The sequence below is a fragment of the Mastigoproctus giganteus genome, chromosome 13 (genome assembly GCF_048544385.1).
Source record: "Mastigoproctus giganteus isolate SK-2022 chromosome 13, ASM4854438v1, whole genome shotgun sequence".
NCBI classification, from domain to species: Eukaryota; Metazoa; Arthropoda; class Arachnida; order Uropygi; family Thelyphonidae; genus Mastigoproctus; species Mastigoproctus giganteus.
Window position 1 is genome coordinate 37,932,910 of NC_143587.1, and position 24,952 is coordinate 37,957,861.

The 24,952-nt window shown below is 35.8% G+C and overlaps 1 protein-coding gene across 1 annotated transcript in view; it reads right to left on the reverse strand.

The window, feature by feature from the left end:
- Window positions 1-24,952, reverse strand: part of LOC150075975 (trafficking kinesin-binding protein 1-like) — a gene marked incomplete at its 5' end in the record, with an annotated part of 323,798 nt that overhangs the window by 66,899 nt on the left and 231,947 nt on the right. The window contains 2 exons of the mRNA XM_090387224.1: window positions 12,841-12,990; window positions 19,993-20,231. Coding sequence (XP_090243350.1) covers window positions 12,841-12,990; window positions 19,993-20,231 — 389 coding nt within the window. The remainder of the gene's footprint in view (window positions 1-12,840; window positions 12,991-19,992; window positions 20,232-24,952) is intronic.

Sequence of the window (24,952 nt, forward strand, 5' to 3'; positions counted from 1 at the left end):
GAGCCTGATGCTTCTTAGTTAAAAGTTCAATATGATGTTAGTAAGTTTAATTCTAATGTTTCCTCTTGAACATATTGGATATTTATCAGGGGGAAGCTTCTTCCCAAGTGACATTCAAACAAACAATAGGTGCTTTTTTTTTTATCCCTTTACTCCCCATCACTTCAAAAACCTAGCTAGGCCACTGCATATATCAATTCTATTTCTTCCCTTTGTTAATATTTTATTTACTGAACTAAAACCACTTTCAATCATATAAGACGTTGGAAAACAAACACTTTGGCCATTTCAGACCATATTCTTGGATAAAAAAGTTAGTTGTTTTTGATCTTCACAACTCAGCCATTCCACCTTTTTCGAATTTATATTTGCATTCTTCGTTACATTTTAATTCAATGAGTTCTTCTTGAATTTCTTCACTAGCAGACCTGGCATCGCATCCATGGCTTCACTTCAAAACAAAATAAATCTGAAAATCTATTTTTCATTTCACCTTTTAAAGAACACAAATGATCTGAATAATTCTTAAGATCATTCTTGGTGTGAGACTCATTGATTTCAGCTAACTCTTGCATACCATGAAATTGTTTTCTCATTAAATTGCTTTCAAATATTTTGAGTTTTCAGTGAAGGCTTTTAATACACATTGCAGTCTATCACCTTAATTAATTTCCCTTGAAGTTGAAGTATCATTAAGTTTTCGAAAAATCCAAGCCATATAATATATGCTGTTTTTGTGTTTGCTGATCTCCTTTGCTAAATCTGTATCTCCTTGGATTTCTAAAAAACTAATTATTGTATCAAAATTATTGTATCTGACTTCTGTATGTAAAAGAAGCTTCACATATTGTTCTTCATTATCAACACACAATTTTCTGAAAAGGCGACCATGTTTGCTATGTGACTTTATTTTATTGATGGTTTAATAACTATACTGAGAGATTGATAAATAACTGGAATAATATTTTCTGCAACCAAATGATGTCGGTGCACAATGCAGTGTATTGCAAGAACTATGGGACATACTTCCTTTAGGTGGGCTATAAAACTTTTGTCTTTCAACCATGGAGGTAGCACCAACGGTGACACAGGATACCAAATTTTCCAATGGTACTTGTTTTTCATCAAACAATGTTTTTACAACAACAAAAATGGATGCTCCAGTACAGTCAGTTTCTACAAATTTTACAAACAACATCTCTTCTTGCAATTTACAATCATCATCGAAATAATGAACGTATGCCATTAGAAGAGCCTTATTTCGGTAACTGTGGATTCAATTTGAATAGATTTTCATTTGTGTAAATTATACCCTAATTTACACAGTAACTTTTTAGTTTTGTAAAGGTTTGTGGACACCCTATATCATTCAGTACAAATAGAATAGATTTTCTCATTTTTTTCCCAATCAACTGCTCTTCAACGTTAACTGACATCTCATCGATTCGTCTTCGAATAGAAGTGTTCCTCAATGGCAATTCTTTTAAAATACTGGAAGGATTCTGATACATCACCGTTGAAATTAGTCTCTAATTGTGGGATGTACCCGATATTCTTCCTGATGAGGTAGAACATGCATTGAAGAAAATGAAGAATCAGAAAGCCCCGGGGGAAGATGAAGTTACTGTAGAGTTGTTAAAATTGGGAGGAAGAGACATAACACAAAAACTGGCAAGGCTCTTCACAAACTGCATTAGAAAAGGTGTGATGCCTAAGCAGTGGAATAATGCAATCATAGTTTTGCTGCATAAGAAAGGAGATAAATCAGAAATTGGAAATTATAGACCAATTAGCTTGTTATCCCATATCTACAAGTTGTTCACAAGGGTCATTACTAACAGATTAGAAAGAATACTTGATGAGAATCAACCGAAAGAGCAAGCTGGCTTTAGGACAGGATTCTCAACTATGGATCACCTTCATGTAATATCACAGCTAATGGAGAAAGCAAATGAATATAAAACACCATTATGCCTGGCATTTGTGGATTATGAAAAGGCATTTGACTCCATACAGCATAAGGCAATGTTTGGGGCACTGGAAAGACAAGGCATAGATACTCCATATATTATGATTTTGAAGAAAATATATGAGAGTGCTACATCCTTTATTAGACTAGACAAAGACAGTAGGAAATTTAAAATCGAGAAAGGAGTTCGATAAGGAGACACAATATCTCCAAAGCTGTTTACTGCTGCCCTTGAGGAAGCTTACAGAAGATTAGACTGGTCGCAGAAAGGAGTCAATGTGAACGGAGAGTACCTAAACCATTTACGATTTGCAGATGACATTGTGGTCATAAGCCACGATCCCAAAGAATGAGAGGAAAATCTTAATCAGTTATGCACAGTTAGTAAGGATTTTGGACTAAAGATGAATATGGCTAAAACAAAAGTAATGATGAACAGGTATGCCACGGAAAGGGAAATAATGATTGAAGGAGCAGTAATTGAAAAGGTGGAGTCATATACTTATCTGGGACAAGTTATTAGCTGTAATAATGATAAATGGCTGGAAGTCAAAAGAAGAATAAATTTTGGATGGATAGCATTCAGGAAATATAGTCACATACTGAAGAGCAATATCCCAGTTTGTCTGAAACGAAAAATAATGAATCAATGTATACTCCCCACCATGACTTATGGAAGTGAAACTTGGGCACTCACCAAAAGAATGGAAGAGAAGCTAAGAACTACACAGCGAAGAATGGAACGAATTATATTGGGAATCAGACTGTTAGATAAGAAGAGAAACACATGGATTAGGCAGCAAACTCAAGTAAAGGACATTCTTATCAAAACTAAAGAACTAAAATGGTCTTGGGCAGGACACATAGCTAGAAGACATGACAGATGGACTAAGAAAATAACAGAATGGTACCCAAGAGGAGCTAGAAGAAAACCTGGAAGACAAAGGCGGAGATGGATAGATGAAATTCATGAGTTTTTGAGTAGTAAATGGATGGCCAGTGCTCAAAACAGAAGGAACTGGAAAGTTGCTGGAGAGGCCTTCATCCTGCAGTGGATTGAAAATGGCTGATGATGATGATGATGTGGGATGTATAACAGTTTCAGTAACTGTATGAGACACTACAAGTTTTTGCAATGATTTCTGCAATTTTATAAGATGCAATCATTCCACCATCATTTGTTTGTGTGTTTTTCTAAGGAAAGAAGGAAGTAACAGTGTTATGTTGCTCAAAATTCTGTTTTAAATTTTTAAGATATTCAATATGTTTACCAACTTTATCAGGATGTTTTATTTTTAAATGATCTAGAAGTCTTGATGGTTTCATAGCCTCATTTGAAAAACTATTACACATAGGCTGTCTTAAGTCGAATGTGCTTTCAATGAAACCATAAGCTAGATATAAATCCAGACACTGTAGACACTTTTTCTTTTCAGCACTTGACATGATTGATGATGGGTTGAATAACTACAAAGAATTAAATAATAAAATATAAAGTATTTTTATTTAACTCTCATAGTCCAATGCCACTTACAAAAGCACTGTGGGTCAAAAAGTAAACAACTTTCACGAGGAAACAATAAATCAATACTAATTGTCGCTTAGAAAGTAGAACCAATAGACAAACATATCCTCATTCCATCCATGCCTTATATATTGACCAATGAAATAAAATAAACCACACCCACCATGCCACTGCCAAGATCGCAGCTGCTGGAAAGGTGCAAACACCAAGGATTGCGGAGACATTACCTCTGAAAGCACTTAGGCATTTAATGTCTATGAAAAGCAAAAGTGATTGAATTAAATCACACCCATTATCTTCCTTTTATCAAAATTTCTCACTCACTCTTAATATAATATACCTATATGTTAAAAATCAGTTGTCTCAGGGGAAAAGAAAATCCAATGAGAGAAATTAAATATTAAGGAATAAAATGTCCTCAGGTAGGGTTGAACTTTGGAGAGCCACAAACCTTTGTAATACCCATGATTTTTTTGCCCCCATTGAGAATCCCTGCTCTAGGCCATGCTGTCCATGTGAAGGAGACATATGGGACTATGAAATTAATTCTTGAAGCAATGAAGTATAAAGACCACCAATGGCAGATCTGCGGAGACCTGCGGAGAGTTGGGATATGCAAGTACTGCTGTTTCCTGTGTGAGTGGGATAGTCGAGCTAGGTCCTCACACTACAAGAGAAAAGTCTGGCCTCTAAGGGAAAATCTGCTCCCCGGGGAAAAAATGTCCAGCAAAATCCTCTGGTTGATCGAAGCAAAATTCTTCTGCCCCCTTTACACATCAAACTGAGACTCATGAAGAACTTTGTTAAGGAGATGAACCAGGATGGAGAAGTTTTCAAGTACCCAAGAGGACAATTTCCACTGTTGAGTGATGCTAAAGTTAAGGAAGGAATCTTTCTTGGTCCGCAAATTCGTGAACTTTTAAAGGATGAAAACTTTGAGCGAGTCCTCCAGGGTAATGAGAACGCAGCTTGGGAAGCCTTTAAAAGTGTTGTGTATGACTTCCTGGGAAACCAAAGAGCTGGAAACTATGTTGAGACTGTGAAAAACCTTCTAGAAAAGTATCATCAATTAGACTGCAACATGTCACTGAAAATCCACTTTCTAGACTCTCATCTGGACTTCTTCCCTGACAACCCTAACAAACACGGTGACCGATTCAACCAAGACATTTCAGCAATGGAAAGAAGATATCAGGGGTAGGTGGAACGCTTCTATGGTTGCTGACCACTGTTGGACAGTAACAAGAGATGCCCCAGAAGTGAAATACAAGTAACAAGCAAAAAGAAGGCACTATCACGAATAGACCACATTTTGAGAAAGTACTTTTGGTTCCTGTGCAGTTTTCTTGTTCTTTTTACATTTTAATTAAAAACAACTGATTTATGTTGTATCAAGGAAATGTAAATATGAGATTGTTTTAATATTACTTTTCACTCTGACTACTACTGGAATTACTATATTCTTAGGCAACAGTGAAAGTATTGTACCTCAAAAACTAGAGCTAATAAAAAATTTCTGAAGTCATATTCATTTTTCCAGACCCAAAATTAGTAAAGTTTGTCTATTTTAAGAAAGGAAACAAATTCAAAGAATTTTTTTGTTGAACAGTATAATTAGAGGTATTCCAATGCAGGCACCTTTAGTTACTCTTCAGATGTCCCACCTATAATCCAATTCCTTTTAAATTCTGCACAACAACATATTCCTGTCAATACAGCTGATTGCTTCAAAAGTGCATTGTTTAAGTTCCATAATGGTCCCTGGCATGGGTGGAACATACGCCTAGTCTTCGCTAATCCAGGAGGATGAAAGCTAAAGGATTCTGATTAGCAGATTATAAAGGGAATGAAATCAGTCCTCTCTTCAAACCTACTTCCCAGGGTTTGTTTGGTTTTTAAGAGCATTAGCAACTAATGCCATATTGCTCGGGGATATGCGGTGGTCATTCCACGACATTTCCGCATCCTTCGTATTTGGTGGTGACGGGCTCGAACCCCGGTCTAATCCAGAAGCGTGTGCTACGCACTGCTACTTCCCAGGAACACTATGTTTAGGTATGCTGTTGTTGTTGGTTTGAGTTATTGGTGCAAGGGCTACTAAGGCCATAATGCACCTATTACAATATTATTCGGTATAGGCTTGATAAACAGATGGATTTAGATTAGATGGAATTTGTTTATTGTTCTCAGGAAGGTAAAAGAGATCATTTATATCTGGTCGATTTCCGAGAATTTTCTGTAAAGTAAGTTGATTAGAGGAACATAGATGTGAAGAGGAAGCTGTTTGTCGTTCTCTTAAGTATAATGGGCAATCAAGAATAAGATGTTTTACTGTGAGTTGAGGCAGTTGCTGCATAGCGGAGGATCATTCCATGTAAGTAGGTAACTGTGAGTTAGGTGAGCACACCCAATCTGCAATCTAGAAAGTACAACTTCTTTCCTATTCCCTTTGAGGCTTCATGGCCACAGCTTGTGATCGTTTTTAATATAGAACAATTTATTGGTTTTGTTCTCCTGCCAAATGAACAGCCATTTTTTTCTTCCGGTACTTTGCATGACGTGTTTGTAATCTGTGTAAGGTATCTGGACATCTGATGTTATGAGACTAGCATTCTTGGTGGAAAAATCTGCTTTTTCGTTGCCTGTGATTCCAGAAACTGTGCTAAATTTATTTGAATTTGTTGTAACTAGGGGTGACTTGAAGGAAGTTTACGCTGAAGAGCATACAGCGCTTAAGGAGTCTGTACAGATTATGGTTTCAGGGTATGAAGACTGCTTTATATTCTTTAATGCTATCAGGATAGTGTACAGTGTAACTATTGCACTCCAAAGGAAGCTGGCGAGATATTGTTAAATTTGGCAGTACTGCAGCTGCACTAACTTTAGGGTCTGTCTTGGAGCCATCTGTGTAAATTTGAGTGTAACAAGATAACTGAAAGGAGTGAGCCACATGAATCTGCTTAATATTGCAATTTTGAAGAGTATGCATTCTCCATTGTTGGAAATGTTTATCAATGTCTGCCAAGGGTATTTGCCATGGCGGTGTAACCATGCTTTCATTTGGAGTATTTTTTTTCCATATTTAGACTCCAAGATGTGTTTAAATTCTGTAATCTAATGACGCATGGTTTATTTTTATACAAATTATCCCATTTTGGTGTGAAAAGATATTGCCATATAGGATGATGTGGGAAACATGATCTTAGCTGCATAATTTAATAGCAGAGCATGCCGACGAAGGAATAGGGGTGGTTCATGTGCTTCTGTATAGAGACTCTGAACTGGTGATGTACAAAAAGCCCCTAGGGCAATTCAGAGAGCATTTTGATGTACAGGATCAAGCCATTTTAATATGCTCTGTCTTCTGAGTCATGTACAGAAGACCCATAGTCTAGTCTCGATCTAATTAATGAACGGTATAGGTGTAGCAGCATGTACTAATCAGCACCCCACAACATAGCAGAAATTGCCCTAAGTAGCAGCTTTCTTAGACAGGTTGTACAGATATGCTTCATGTGCTCTAAAAAACGTAATTTTTTATCCAGAACTATTCCAAGAAATCTAATACTTTGTTGATAAGTAATTGGATAAGAATTGAGTTATAAATCTGGATCGGGATGTAAATTTCGTTTATGGCAAAAGTGTATTACTGTTGTTTTTTGTTTTGAGAGTCAATAACCATTATTTTTTGTCCACTGAACAAGCTTGTTAATTGTGCCTTGAAGCTGTCTTTCAATTACACGCATATTTTGAGAGTGACATGACATTGCCAAATTGTCTGCATACAGGTATGTTTCCACTGTGTCAGGAATGCACGTGGTAATTGAATTAATCCTGATGGAGAAGAGCGTGGCACTAAGCACAGAACCCTGAGGGACCCCTTCTTGCACAAATGTTTGCGAGAGAGCAGAATGAAAATGTACTTGAAAGGACTTATTGCTCAAAAAGTTCCGGATAAATTTCAGAAGATGACCTCTAAGACTGGATTCAAAGAGAGCGTGAAAAATTCCATATCGCCAGGTTGTGCCTAAAGCTTTTTCAATGTCAAGACATATCATCACTAGGTGTTCATTCCTGAGAAATGCATTTCGAATGTTTCCTTCAGTTTTCACCACGAGATCAAGTGTTGATCTTCTCTTTCAAAAGCCATATTGATTTTGACTTAGGATATTTTCTATCTCTAGGAACGATGTCAACCTGGCATTAATCATTTTCTCTGTCTTTCCTAAACAGCTGGTTAAAGCAATAGGTCTGTAATTTGTTGGATCAGAATGGCCCTTTCCTGGTTTTGGGAAAGCTAGTACAATGGTTTTTTGGTTTTGGTTTTTGGTTTTTTTTTTTTTTTAGGAGCACTAGCAACTAAGGCCATATTGCTCCGGGATATGCAGTGGTCATTCCCTGACCTTTCCGCATCCTCTGTATTTGGTGGTGACGGGTTCGAACCCCGGTCTAATCAAGAAGCGTGTGCTATGCACTACTGCTCCTTCCCACCTGGCTACGGAGGCGCCTAGTACAATGGAATGACGCCGGCTAATAGGGTAGTAATCCTCAAGAAAGATTCTATTATATAGTTTAAGAAGAGCAGACTGGGACTCTTCACTCAAATGACATAACATTGCATAACAGATTCCATCAGGGCCAGCGGCACTGTTTTTTGATCGTAAAAGTGCACTGCTTAACTCTATCATAGTAAGGGGTATGTTATATGGAAGCTGGCGTGTAGTATTTAAATTTAGATTATATTTTTCTGCCTGTACTTTGTGACTGAAAGGTTGGATCATATGCAGTTACAACTGAAAGTGTTTAAAACATTTTACCTAATGAATTAGCAATTTTGAGAGGATTACAGATTTCTTTCCCTTTTAAAAGTAGAATTGGAATAGTTATAGGAGGGTATTTTCCATTAATTTTTCTCACTTTATTCCAAACTCTTTTGATGTTTGTGGTTCTGTTTATGGTGGAGGCACATCGGGACCATGTCTCTTTTTTGCTTATACGTTGTATATGATGAGCTTTAGCTCTTGCTCTTTTAAACTTTTTCAGATTAGTTGTGGTTGGGTTTTTATGAAATAAATTCCAGTATTTATTCTTCTCTTTTTTTGGCTTCCCAACAGGCTTCGTTCCACTATATTTTTGGGTGTGAGCGGGCTTTGATAAGATGATTTGGGTATGACAGTTTCTGCAGCTGCCATTATTTTCTGAGTGATGTAAGTTACCGCAGAATCAATGGCGAGAGTCTCAATGGTTTGAAAATCTAAATGTGCCAGTTTTTGATATTTCATCCAGTTAGCTTTGTCAAACTTCCAGATTGTTTTTATTTCAGTATGTGGTGGAGAGTTAGTTGAAAATGTGCATAATATTGGAAAGTGGTCACTGTTACGTAGGTTGTCAGTAACTGTCCAGTCAATAAGTGAAAACAAGTTTGGCAAGCGTATTGAAAGGTTAATTGCAGAAGTTGACCTGGGGGAGAAATGCGTACATGTGTGACTGCCATTGTTTAACGTTAAGTTGTGCCTTTCAAGAATTTTTTCAATCAACTGACCTCTCTTATCAAGATGTAAAGAAACTCATAAGGGGTGGTGCCCATTCCAGTCACCCAAGAACAAAAAGGTGGTGGTAGCTGAGTGACTAAATCATCTAAATCAGCAAAAGTGTAGGAACGATTGGGCGAAAGGTATAAGGAAACAACTTATTGTCATCCCGACCCTGACTCGGGCAGCGATTGCTTCTACTGTTGTTTTCAGAGGGATAGGTCTGAAAGGGGTTCTGGAGTTGACTAGCAGTGCTACTCCTCCATGAGCTATATTAGAGTTGTTCCTATCTTTTCTAAGTATTATATGATGATTTATGCTTATAGATATTTGAGGGGTCAGATCTGTTTCCTGCACAAAGAATAACAGGATATTACAGAATATTCTGTAATAAGATCACAAACATCATTTAAGTTGGCCCAGAGTCTGCGACAATTCCACTGTATGATTCTATGCATTATTAAGTATTATAAGGTGTATCTGTTTGCTTATGGGATGCAATTTGTTTACGCTTGTCTATTCTTGTTTTTTCTTTTTTCGGGAATATTGGTCTACTGATATCCATGTCTTCTTCTGCATGTATTTCGAGAAGTGTATCATCTTTGTGTGATTTTGTATCAACGTCCATGGTATAGGTTCAAGATTTCTGACTCTTTCCTTCAGAACTTGTGCTTTATCGGGTGCTGTACAGAGGTTTTATCTGACTGTATTGTCAGTGGCATGTTTACTGAAAGATTTTTTTGCTGTTGCGTAGAGTTTTCTTTTAGTGAGGAAAGGACTGATCTTGTCCAGCCAGATATTGATATGCTTGGAGGAACTGAGCAATCGGTCTGTACTGTTACAGAGTGCTGTGGCTTTTGCACAACTGAAGTATAAGAAGGTGATTTAGTGGACACTAATAAAAACTGTTTCTTTGCCTTATGGTATGGCACTTTGTTTTCAACTCTGTATTTTTGGATTTTCTTTTCCCTCTGCCATTGGGTGCACTCCTTTGAGTATGCCGAATGATTTTCTTGGCAATTTGGACAGCACTGCTTTTCAGTAGTGCAGTCTCTGTGTGTATGTGCTCTTTTGAACCACAGGAGGCACAGGCGGTAACATCTCTGCAGACTGCTTGGGAGTGCCTAAACTTCTGGCACTTAAAACAGCAGACTGGATTAGGAATGTATGGTCTAATTTTACATCTCAAATATCCAGCTTTTACAGTTAATGGCAGAGTTGGGGTACTGACTGTGAGAATCACTGTCCGAGTAGGAGTAAGTACCCCATCTTTCTTGATGACTATCCTTCTCGCATGTACGCCATTTTGATTGTGTGGCTCTTGAACGATCTCTTCCTAGTAAATTTTAAAGAGATCCCACTCTATTACCCCTTTAGAGGAGTTTAAGGTGGCATGTTCAGGTATGCATGAATTTTTTTGTAGTAATGTAGCAGAGCTCCATTTTGTTTAAAAATCAAGCTGATATCACTGTCATTCAGCAGATGGGGCATAAGGAAATTCTATAACATGTCCAGATACACAATGCCTGTGGTGGTAGCTTTTCCAAAGAAGAAGAAAGGTCTGTACACTTTGAAGCAACTTACTGCACAAATCATCTCAGGGTTGGTAATTTCCACCTTGATAACAATTTTGCATTTATGCTACCATCTACTGCAGAGCACACATTTTCCAACATGCAAAAAAACTTGAAGATATCCTCTATCACCTGGAAGTAGTTCAAGGTTTGTATCATTAGCATTAGTAAAGGCATATGATGCAAGAAAGCAAGCTTATACAGCATCAGCCAAAAATAAAATCCCTTCAATTTCACTCACCCATTCACTCCAAAAGTTTTAGTTCTGCCTGGAATTTATTTAGTTCTCAACTTCCACAATGACAGATGGAAGCTTGTTCCAGCAATCACCCACCCACTGGCTAAAGGCAAATTATCCACACATCTGTTCTACAACTGTCTTTCCTCAATTTTAATTTATGCCCCTCAGGCGCATAATCTGAGCAAGAATCCCATCAGCATTGAACATACTCAAACCATTCAAGGCCTTACACACCTCAATCAGATCACCTCACAGGTGCCTAGTCTCCAGACACTACAATTTGCAGAACTTAAGCCTTTTTTGGTAAGAGAAACCATTTGTTCCACTCGCCAATCTCTTTGCCCTCCTCTGTACTTGTTCCAGCAGCTCTACATCATTCCTAAAATGAGACCTCCAGACCTGTTTGCAGTACTCAAGGTGTGGCCTGACCACTGCCTTACACAAGGAGATAATCACCTCCTTATACCTGCTAGCAAAAATCCTGTATATCATTGACAAGACCCCATAAGCTACTCTTGCTGCCTGTCTGCACTGCACAATTACCCCCAGGTCTTTTTCATTCTCCACTTCCCTGAGTGGAGTACTGCACAATTGGTATGTTACTCTGGGGTTACTGCTACCCATATGCAGTACTTTGCATTTGTCAATGTTAAACTTCAGTTGTCACCTCTCGGCCCATCTGCTCAACTTTTCCAGATCTTGTTGCAGTAGTGTACCATCATTAACAACCCTGCCGACCTTTGTATCATCTGCAAACTTGGACATTAAGCCTGATATACCTTCATCAATATCATTGATAAATACAGAAACAACAATAGGCCCAACATCAAACCCTGGAGGACTCTACAAATAACACTAGTTCAAGAAGAGCAGTTTCCATTAATTACCACTCTGTCTTCTCCCACTCAACCATCCTTTTATCCATCGTAGCGCTAAGCTTGCCCTTAATGCCATACTGCTCCAATTTATACAGTAGTCTTCCACGTGCAACAGTATCAAAAGGTTTCCTAAAATTTGGTATATGATATCAAAATTATTTTTTGTATCCAGTTGCTTTGTGACCACATCATAGTATCCAATCATACTGGTCAGACACGACTTCCTCTCAACAAATCCATGCTGTGTCTGAAATATAACTGCGGTCTTCTCTAGATAATGCTGTAGTGCTTCTTTAACCAGTGACTCCATTATTTTCCCCAGAACAGAAGTTAAACTAACAGGTCTATAATTACTCGTGTCACCCATTGATCCCCCTTTGTGAATTGGGGATACAATAGCACATCTTCAGTCTGTGGGAACCCGCCCTGAGTTCAAGGATGCTCTCATAATCATGGCTAAGGGTTCAGTTACTTCTTGTACTTTATTCACAAAATAATGGTTTAATTTTGTACAGGAGATTTATGGACACTCTGTATAACAAATAAATTTATTTTGTAAAAACACGTACAAAAATAAACTTTACATTAGATTTGCAGAGTACTATACACAAGAACATGTCAGATGCTGTGCTACCACTTTTGCATTAAAGAGTAGCAGAGGACCTCAATGGTGATCACTATAATATCACTAAGAGCAACATGCTTTATCTTAGACATACCACAAAAAGGAGAACTGCATCTATATACAGAATAGTATTCTGCATCTTGGTAGTGATACCATGGAAAAAGAGAATTCCTAACAGTAAAAGTAGTAAACACACACATAGGCAATAAGGATACATTTTTATTCCCTCTTGTTGTCTCGCTTGTTAATAAACCTGATGACACAAACATAAGCACAACTTGTAGCTCAGCAATTTAGATAAATTTCTGCAGATGACACAAGCTACATTTAAGGTAATTTTTCTGTAATTATTTTTGTAGTCAATAAGGTACCATATAATAACAAAAGAGAACAGACGTTCTATTTAATTATAATATTTGTACACTAAATATGCAAATAATTTCAATATTAAAATAAATTTATTTACTTCAGTTAATAAAAATACACGTTCTGCGTACCTTCATCTTCTTCATAATCACTAAGTGTGTAGTTCTCTTCCAATTCTTCAAGTTTACGTTCACCTTTAATCTGTACACCAGGACGAGACTCAAATATTCCGCCCAAATGAGGGGTTGCCAACCTCTGCCACTGATGGAGTGTCTGAGATCCTGATAATACATTAAAAAAAAAAAAAAAAAAAAAAGAATTATAAAAAAATGTTGTTCATCATCTAAAATATAATACAATAAAAGTAAATTTCTATGAACAGATTTTAAAAAGCTAAAGTTAAATTTAATTATTTAGTAGCACCAACATATTCTTAGTGTAGTAGAATAAACGCTAAAAAATATAAACTGTTTATATAAAAATACAAAAATAATTACCTTAAATTTCACTCTACACATAACAATTCAATTTTATGACATTCATAGAAATCTTAACAACCCTGAAAGCAGAATTCAAATTAATGTACAGGTCTGAAGTCTTCCTTCAGAAGGAAAACCCTCATGCCATCTCCTGTAATCTTAGTATATTAATCCATCACTTGCGCACAATCACATACAGGTTTGATATCGCCCCACAAAATCAGAAGCTTATACTATTATAAGCTTTGTTATAAACCTTATAACAAGAATTAAAAAATATTTTTCACTGATGTCACAACATCAATATAATCATTAAAATGAATACGAAAATATCATATTCGCAATGGCAACAGTTATTCCAGAAGTGGCCAAGATCTGTAAACCTTGTACACTTACCTAAGAGCAGTAGGTCTTTTAGCATTCCAAACAGCCTGGATTCATTATTACAGGGACTTAAGACAAAGCATGCCACAGGCAAACAATGTTGATTCAATTCCTTCCCACAGCTGTTAGAGCTGGGCCAGTAAATCAGAATGTGTTATAATAGGGGATTTTAACTTTCAATATATTGAACGGAACTTGTGGGTTGGTCACTCACAGAATAGCAAGAATTTTGTGGATTTATTGGATGACTGTTTTTTACAGCAGCATGTTAGAGAGACAACAAGAGGGAGTAATATTCTTGATCTGATTATCAGCAGTGATTATTCATGCATTAAGAATCTGCAGATAAAAGAACCGCTGGGTGACAGTGACCACAGTGTATTGAGTTGGAATTTACTTAAAGATGTACCTACCATCAAGCATAAAGGGAAGGGTTTTTGCTTTTATACAGTGGTCTCAGATAGTTTTAAATTCTATACAGTGAGACCAACTGATAATGCTACCATTGGCAATTTTAAAAATGGGAAAAGTTCAAGGAATTAATCAGATGCTGCTAGACATTTTATACCAACTAAGAAATATTCTTCAAGGTATAGGCCTAAATGGGTGTCAGAGGAACTGATGGGACTTGTGGCAGAGAAGAAAAATACATGTGCTGCATATAAATTAATGGTTGACACAGAAGCTTGTGGTAGATATAAGTCAGTCTGTAATAAAGTCACAAAGGAGGTTACATAAGCGAAGGAAGATTATGAAGAATCTTTAGCAAAGGATGCAAAGATAAACAGCAAACACTTTTTTACTTATATAAACTATAGAAGGAAGGGAACGAATCAGACTGGTCCACTTGATATTGATGGTTCAACTGTTGATGATCTTGCTCAGGTAGCTAACAAACTAAATGAGTATTTTCCATCTACATTCATACATGAAGAGTTATTCAGGGAGGGGAATGCCAGAGCTGAATTAAACTTTGGCAGTGGGCTAGATGATTTTGTAATAACTGAGAGTAAAGTGGAGGAGAAATTGTTGAAGATAAACATAAGAAAGGCATCTGGGGGTGGATGGGATCTATTCAGTTATATTAAAGGAGGCAGCAAGGGAAGTAAGCACACCCTTAGCCATAATTATGAGATCTTTCTTGGACTTAGGGGAGGTATTCATGGACTGGAGATGTGCAAATGTGACCCCAATTCACAAAGGAGTATCAAAGGGCGACATAAGTAATTACAGATCTGTTAGTTTTACTTCTGTTCCACGGAAAATAATGGAGTCACTGATTAAAGAAGCACTGCAGGATCATCTAGACAAGATTGTAGTAATAACTCAGACATGGCATGGGTTTGTTAAGGGGAAGTCTTGTCTGATATATATATGATAGGAAAGGAACTGGATGCAAAAAATAATTTTGATATAATATACTTGGATTTCAGGAAAGCTTTTGATACTTTTGCACATGGTAAACTACTGTACAAATTGGAATAGTATGGCATTAAAGGCAAGTTATTATTATTATTAGTTACATGGTGCAAGGAAAGCTGGAGTCTTATTCTGCACCAGCCAAAAAAAAAAAAAAAAACTTGAGTTACCCTGAGAGAGAGAGAGAGAGAGAGAGAGAGAGAGAGAGAGAGAAATTGCCCAAGAAAGAAAAGAATGATGATATCCAATTCAGAACCCTAGGTGTGCCAAGCCCATACTCACCAGATGTGAGCTCCTGGAGTTAAGTTGCTACAATGGATAAAAGAATGGTTGAGTGGGAGAAGACAGAGTGGTAATCAATGCACACTGCTCTTTGTGGACAAATATTAGTGGAGTCCCCCAGGATTCGCTGTTGTGCCCATTGTTGTTTTGTATATTTATCAATGATATTGATGAAGGTATATCAGGATTTGATTTGATTTTAAATTTTACTAGTACATTTGCAGCAGTGGCTGAAGGTATATCAGGCTTAATGTCCAACTTTGCAGAAGGTACAAAGGTTGGCAAGGTTAGTAATGACAGTATGCAACTGCAACAGGATCTAGAAAAGTTTGGCAGATGGGCTGAGAAGTGGCAACTGAAGTTTAACATTGACAAATGCAAAGTACTGTACAGTCAGTCCTCATATAACACGTGTTTACACTACATGAATTTGATCATACACGATTTATAAATAGGGGAACAATATCGTATATAACACGAACCGAATTTGCTTATGCACGATTCGCCTTTGTGTTTACAAGAAATGGCAGTCGAACACGGAATCACCCCAACTGAAAGCAACACGTAGGAATGAAGAGAAGATTCTGAAAATGTATTTATGTTTTTTATATCAGTGAAGGGGAAACACATTTCACCATAATAACGTAAAATTCCAGCTATCAGTATTATCGCAAATGCAATAAGATTGAGTTTACTACCAGTTTATAACAGATTCCACTAGCAGGAACGCAACTGGAAATTGTTTTTATTGTTTTATGGTAGTAACCCCTAGAAATGTGCTTTAGTAAAATGTGAGCTAGTGAGGTGTTAATAGAGTTGTCTCTGCCTTTACGGTGTTGTTTATTCAGTTGCTACATGCTCACAGCTTTGTTTATGTGTATCAAGCGTGCCTCCTCATTTTGTAATTGTTCTTTATTCCTTAAAAATGAGTAAAATACTTAAAAGGTGTGAAAAGGAAGCATCCTGGTGAAGACACTACAGATTCAGAGAGAAAAAGAAAAGCAATATCGATAAACAGAGGCGGACTGGATCAAAAATTCTTACCTGGGAAAATTTGTAGTGGTCTCATACTAGCGTTTATGGCCAAAATCATACTGGCCTCTGACACACCACGGTTTCCCTGGTAAGGCTTATGGCCAGTCCACCTGTCGATAGAGAAAAAAATACGAAATTGTGAAACACTTTGAGCAAAATGAAAGACCATGTGATAACCATGTGATATTGCATGTGCTACAGGCCTAAATGAGGCAACACCAAGAATTACAAAGAATGCAGAGAAAATAAAACTTTCATAGCAGGAATAACTCAAAGTGTAATTAAAATCCATTAGATTAAGACACGAAGAATTGAAAGAGATGGAACAGCTGTCATCTGTTTGGATAGAAAAATCAAACAAAAAACAAGTTTGCTTACGATAGAAGCAAAAGCATTAGCAATATTTTATTACATAATAGTCGTAATAAAATACGTAAGTATTTTATTACAATAATTTATTGTGTTTGGTAATGTTTTGGTTACAAATGTGTGTTCAAGCTTGGGTGGTCGGCACCTAACCCTATTTTTCCCATAGGGCCTCTTGTTTATATTGCATGATTTTGCATTGCATGAGGGTTTCTAGGAACACAACTATTGTGCTATATGAGGACTGACTGTATATGGGTAGCAGTAACCCCAGTGACATACCAACTGTGTGGTACCACACTCAGGGAAGTGGAGAATGAAAAAGACCTAGGGGTTATTGTACAGTCAGACATGAAGTTTTCTGAGCAGTGCTGACAGGCTGCCAGAGCAGGTCACGGGGTCTTGTCAATGATATACAGGAATTTTGCTAGTAGGGATAAGGAGGTGATTATCTCTTTGTGTAAGGCAATGGTCAGTCAACACTGTGAGTACTACGTATAGGTCTGGAGGCCTCATTTTAGGAGAGATGTGGAGTTGCTGGAACAAGTACATAGAGGGGCAACAAGATTGGTGAGGGGAACGAAGGGGGTGCTCTTATCACGAAAGGCTTGACCAAGCCTCTGTATTCAAGTTTTGGAGACCAGGCACCTGCGAGGTGATCTGACTAAGGTGTATAAGGCTTTGAATGGCTAGAGAAAGCTAAATGCTGATGGGATTCTTTCTCTTGCTTAGATTATGAACCTGAGGGGGCATAAATCGAAATTGAGGAATTTTTACCATTTTTACCTAGTTATCTGATTTGTATGTTAAAACTTGTTGTGTTGCCTCTGTTTACAAGTCAGACATTTTTTGTTTCATAAATGACAAATAGGTGGTTCTATTTTTATTTGTAGTTACATTTTTGTGCTTGTTCTTTAGCTTTTGAGCACCAGCATACAGGTCTACAGCCAATTCTCACTGTGTATATGCAAATTGCATTTTTAAATTTTTTTTTCCAAATATGCAATGCACTGAGTTAATATGAATCTGTATTCAATCTGCCAATAAGACTAAGGAATTTTAACTATAAAAACTGTACTTATGTTTTCAAATAAAAACATTTGGAAGTGCATTATTCTAGAACTATATTTATCTGTAGAGAACATTAGTTACAATTAGTTTAGCTGATGCATATGTAATGTGTTAGTTGGAAATATGATGTTGTTCATCATATCTGTAAAACATTTGCTGGTAACTTAGTATCAAGAACATTACGTAAATTCTGCTAAAACGTAGAACAGTGTAGTTATAGTCACTAAGTTATTAATACATGAAGCTTTAGCTACTGAATAGTGTCATCAGAAGTCACTATTTAATGTTCTTAATATCAAGTTACCAACAAACCTTTCACAGATAAGGCAATTGAATTACATCAAATTTCTAACTCATGCACTACATACGCATCATGAGAACTAAACAAATCTTAAATAATATTCTCTTCACATTCATACCATTCACATCAATGATGAGGCTTACAAAAGTCTGATGTCAAGGGGTCTTGGCTCTTTTAAGCTTCCACCTGTTCTAATACAATTTTAGTTTTCAGAGTGACACACCATTGAGACAAAGGTGTACTGTTTTCTAGGGGATATTTAATTCTTTAATTTCTTCATGTTTTTTTAACTTTCTATTCAATTCTACAATACTTTAACCATACAATCAGAAGGTAAGTTTTGTAATGATATAATTCATACTGATTTCACAATTTCTTGAAACTAAAAGATATGCTATAAATTGTCTTTTATCAAGTTATGCAATTAATGCAAGAGATACCTATATATGAGGTGTAGCAATTAAAGTTTTCAGACCAGTGCTGTTGCAGTCATGTTTGATGACTTTGAAAATAAGTGGTATATTGTAGTTCAAACTTTCTCCAATAGATGGTGGTACAGAGATTGTTCTGTAGGCTGAAAAATGCAAGTAACAACCAGTTTCATTAGTAGCGTTAATGTTTTGTGTCACGATTTTGCAATGGAGCAACAAATGAATATCAAATTTTGCTTTAAACCGGTAAATCTGCAACATAAATGCAGAAATATTAAAAACTGTTTATGATGATGAAAAATTAAGCCTACTAGTCTTTGTGTTTGAATAGTATATAATTGGTTCAAAGATGGATGTGAGGATGTCTGCAATGATCCAAAAGGTAGGTGTCCGCCAATCTCTTGAAATGAGGAGAGTTACAAAAGTTTGGAAAATTGTAGCAGATCATTGTTTGACCCTCAAAATGATGGCTGATGATTTTGACAGGAATAAGATTCTGCAAAGGTTTAGGGAAACCTTTGCAAAATCTTAAACCTTTGGAAATTTTGCAAAGGTTTAGGAAAAAGTTAGGTCTGTGCAAAATTTGTGCTGCACAGCACCTCACAAATGAACAGAAGCAATGAAGAGTATGATCATGTGAAGACTTCATCCAGACTTATCAAGAGACAACCCTAATTTCCCAACTCTAACGTCACTGGAGATAAGTGTTAGGTGTTTCTACAGGACCCAGAGATGAAGTGTCAAAGCATGCAGTGGACTTCAAAATCCTCAGCAAGGTCTAAAAAGTTCCATTTATAGAAGTTCAGGATCAAGATGAAACTAATCACATTTTTCAACAACCAGAGTGTGATTCGATAAAGACTATTGAAGCACATTCCCCAGGTGAGGCTACCATTTTGAGAGAAAGGCAGTTGGTTCTTGATGCACAACAATGCCTTCCCCCCACCCGGTCTGCACTTGTTGTGAAGACATTTCTGATGGAACATGGCATTTTCCAGATCAATCATCCACTCTACTCTACTGATCTAGCACCAGTAGACTCCCTCCTTTCCAAGGTGAAAACTGCCTTCAAAAGAAAGATTTCAAGATGTTGAAGACAAAGTAAAACAAAGAGTGAACTGATCATATTTTTGGACACTTTCACCAACTCTTTTCAGAAACTTTTAGAATAGTGTAACAAGTGTATTCAATCAGGTGGTGATTACTTTGAATAAAAATAAAACCGTTTTTGAGGTTATTCAACTTTGTGTTCTTTTTATTGCACCAGTCCGGAAACTTTACTGCCACATGTTGTATATCTAAAAATTTCATCACTTCATATTAAAAGTTTATTTTCAAAACACCAAAAAAATTAATATTTTAGCAGTATGTGAAAAACTTAAGATGACTTTTAGTTTTTTAACTAAAATAAAACTCCACCTTTTCAGTAAGTGTGTTAATGTGTCTATTAATGCTGCAACATGTTTATTACTAGAAGGCATGTGGTAGAAAAACAAGAAAAAAAAATGCTTTTACCTTCCAGTGGTTTAATAATCTGCAACTTCTCTGGGATATGGTAGTGCTTAACAGTGGTCACACTGAAAGTGGTAGTTTTTCCAGTAACTGAATCAGGAGTCCAGCATCTGTCTGGATTACCTTCTCCATCCACATCACTACTCAATTCTGTTCCAATTCCACTACTCAAATGCCTAAATGTTCCGTCTAAGCCACCACCAAAACAACCAGATCCGTATTTTCCAAAACTACTCACTGACCTACAAAAAAATTGGGTCACCGATTTACTTATCTTTGGTTTAATCACTTTCTTTTGATAAATAGAAGAAACAAGAATAAATGCCTAAAAACTGTTTTCACAAAATTTAACTAAACCAAAGAGCCAATACGACAACTGTTGACTGCCTTGCTCTGACTAGTCACATTTCTTAGTATAACAACTTTCAATTAAAGAAACTGCCAAAATAATGTTCAGATGTTTATATATCCTAATTCAAATCAGAGAATGCAAATCAAAAAACTTTATTATTATTAGCTATTTATCCATTATTACTGATTTACTTTTAAGTAGTTTTAAGGTATGTATAATATATTTGCCTTTTATTAAGGAATTTTATCTTTAATGAAAATTACACATCAGTAATTTGTATCTCAAGATATTAAATGATACTAGAACCAGGGGACACAAATTTAAACTAAGAGAGAAGAATTATAAGGCTGGATTGTAAGTAGTTGTGTGTGTGTGGGGGGGGGGGGGGGGGGCAAAAGCCTCTAGTTTCTTGACCTGTATGGCCAATACTAATATTGACATTGAAATTTCACACGAAAACCGACCAAAGAATTACTCAAATCCTTTAGTTTCTAAAGATAATTTAATCAAAATTCAGTTAACAAAAATTATTCACAAATATACCACTTCATGCAAAAATTATCAACACATGGAACTTATGTGTTGTTGTTGGGTTTTGGACGCATATGCTACTCAGACACTACTGTGCAATATTTATACAAATTTATTCACCAATTCTTTACACTTCACAAATGATTCTCTATTGCTCTCTCCAATTTAAATTGGCTTGCTTCCATAGTCCTGGATCTCTTAAACTGCTCATCATGAAGTCAATTTATTTTTCAGGAACACTTAAAAGAATTAAAGACAATGTATCCACTTCTTCATTACTGCATATTGTTGAAATCAAGTTTGTTTTTCAGCAAATGGGGAACCATCGACTACTCCTACATTTGGAATTTTACTGCCTGGCACATTCCAGTCTTCAAAATCCCCTGAACTTATCATTTTCTAATCATATAAAAAATTTTGAAGACTTCTCCACCAACTCAACCTTACATTTTATTTATAACTTCCACAATGAAATCTAAAATCACCAATTTGATATTTGCCTCTTATTATATGAATTGCAACATCTATAAAATTTGTTAATCTAATTTCATAATGTGGTACTGATGCTCAATATGTAATTTTTTGTTATTGCTACATTCCTCTTCAATGTATTTACTTAATTTAGGAAGGCTCTGCTGGTCTCATGACCCTTGTAACATATGTCTTACTGTGACTAAACCCTTGTTGGATTTTTGAAAATATAACATTTCATATATATATATTTTTTTTTTCTTAATTTTGTTTATACACTATGACAGGCCCAACAGGATCAAAGAACTTCAGAACAACAATCATTTGCAAATGTTTTACCACATTTAGTGGTATCATACAAAAATTATCAACACATAGAACTTATGTGTTGTTGTTGGGTTTTGGACACGTAAGCTACTCAGACACTACTGTACCACTGTGCAACATTTATATAAATTTGTGTTTACGGGCTGATATGTTTGATGCATGGGCTGAAAAACCTGGGATAGTTCATGGGGTGGGGGCTTACTCTACCTGAGTAGAGTAAGCCCCCAATAAAAATCCTTTTGAAATTCCTCTGATCACTGATGGGACTTGAACTCATACCTTTCTCTAAATTAACGGTAAGTTGCAAAACTACTATACTGTCACAGAGGACTTGTGCCAGTGCACTCCTTACGTGACTACAGTTGTGCCTAGAAAACTAAACTGGTAATACATTGCCAGTTAAAATATTTCATTACCACAATGTTTTAAGAATAACTTGCTAAGATTCAACACAAACCTTGTCACATCAACAAAGTAACCCTACATTTAAATTGATGTATTTAGATGTATATGGTTAGATGTGGATTTCAGTTTATAGTACATCTCTGACAATTATAGTAAGAAAAAATAATTAACTCCCATATAAATGCAATAAGAAAGAAAGAAAAATAAACTAAATAACTTTATTTTAAATTATGTAGCGGAAAAGATATAAAATCTGATTTAATGCAATAAAGAGCTTCTGACAACTTACACTGAATATAGTAGAAGTTTCACACTGTAACATCATCAGAAAATAGAAATGCTTTCTATTTTTCATTATTATATACCTATATTTAGATTCTTATATAATACAAAAATATTTCTCATAAGATTAACTTATATGTTGTGTTATTCCAGCTTTTTTTTTTTTTTTTTTTTTTTTAGCTTCAGACAAATTTCTCACAAGGTTAAGAAATTTTAAATCACATACTAAAAATTTTAGAGGTTGGAAATGTTTGCATTCTGCATACTCCGATCAAAATAAGAGTACAGGAATACCTTGCATAGTGCGGTTTCGAACAGCGCGGTTTACAAATTGGGGGAAAAAAAAAAAAAATACATACGTTTGATATGTATGTACGTATGTATTATAATGCCAGCACGTAGGCCAATGCATTACGGATTCAAGGCCATGCTGACTGTTGTCACAACTCCCATTATATACGGACTCTGCTAGCTTTGATAGATTAGTAAACACTCTAGATTCTGAGCGGTGAGGTTGTTGATTGTGCGTAAGCTGTACAAATATTTTTTGCTGTGTACTTTTATTAAAGATTATTTTTTAAAAATGCTACACCTTTTATACGCAAATATGAGTGGAAAGAAGAAATATAATGGCGCCAAGTGTTCTTCTAGACCCAAACACTGAACGAGGTATGAAACAAAGGCAGGCATTGCAAAATGACATTCAATGTTATAAAGAGATGTATACAGATAAAAAGAAGAAAAAAACTGTGCAAACTAAGCTGATGTTATTTTTCAAAATAAAAATACAGTACATACTTCACTTATATTCTTTTGGTATGTACGTACTGCAATAAAAATCATTTGTACTGTATTTCCTAGTATTTGCCATTTTTATCATTTTAGTTTCTTTTTTGCAAGAATTTCGTGTGCATAAATTTAGAGTAAACAAACACCTATATATTTTTGCAACTTGACCCATATAAGAAAATTGTCGGAATGCATCACGTTAAAATATATACTAATAATAGATATAACCTCGATCAGTGCGGTTTCGCATAGCGTGGTATTTTTTTGACATGAATTAACCGCGCTATGCGAGGTATTCTTGTATTACTTTTTAAACAACAGTGTAGCATATTTTCAAGCTATCTTAATTAAAAGATCAATGATATCCTTCAAAAGCATATTTATATTCTTATGAAGCATAAATTTGATAGTTTGAACATATGGTTTGTTTACTATTCACAAAAGGGAAAAAAAATGAAGGGGCAGGGAACAAGTAAGAGAAACTACTTTAGACTACAATGTTTTTCTTTTTACAACATTGTCATAATGGAAAAAGGATTCCATTTTTACAAAAAAAAAAAAAAAAAAGAAAAGAAAAAAAAAGTGCACTATGGATCTCTGCATTCTCCTCCACAATATTTGAATTTCAAATTTTTACTGTTATCAACATACATCCAGAGTTATTTTTGTATTTCTTGTAATAATAATTGAAATTATCACACCATAATGAACTCTATTTCTATGAAAATTTTCACTTTGAGAACTGATAAGTAGCTTTCACTTAATGTGAAGGTTATATTCTTAAAAATCCATACGTAGTGGTGATGTATATTAAGTGACCAGCTGATTTCTGTAGAAATTCATGTTAAAAGTTAAGGTACAATAATAAAATCACACTATTTTTCAAGATCACATTTAACAGACAATTGAAAGCATTAAATTAAGAAATACCACATGACACACTAATAATATAAAAAACATTTAATGAGAAAATACAATCAAATTCAACAAACAAATAAATGTGCTATATAATGGTAAGTGCAATACTACCCAGTCATCAAATCATGCTAATAGTGAAGCATAAGATATACTGTGCAACAGTCTCTTTACTTGCTGATGCCTTTACTTTTCAGATAGCATGATATGAAAAGTATGGTGAATTCATGTGTATGCTTATTGCAGAAGAGCAATGTAGCATAATAATAACTACACCATTGTACCAAAACTTAGGATACAAGGGTTACTCAAAAAGTTTTTTACCTAGATAACAAAGTTTTTTTTTTCCCTCCCTCAACAGTTTTTTCTCCAAAGAGGAAATATCTGAGGGGGGGGGGGGAAATCTTGAGTGATTTACAGCTTCCTTGAGATTGTTATCACTTGAAAATCTATGCCCACACTAGTGTGTCTTTACATTTCTGAAAAGGGAATAATCACTGGGGTCGAAGTCTGGATTGTAGAGCATGTTGTTTAACTCCTGTAATTCACACTCTCACAGAGCAGCAGATGATTTATGCTCAAAAGCACTGTCATGAAGAACAAGACACTTCATGTCAATTAATCCCTTTCCTTATGGCTCCCTCTCAAATTTTTGAGACCAGCATAGACATCTCCATTGATCCTTTTATATGACATGTAGCCTATCAAAAGTATTTCTTTTATATCACACAAAATAGTGGCTATGATCTTCCCAGCAGAGGGAGATCCTGAATTTTTTGGATGGTGATGTAACCATCATTGGGGATCCCAATGATAGTTTCGTTACAGTTACAATTCTTGAAAGAAACCCTTGTGGATTTATGTTATGCATGCGTAAATTTTGCTCATAAA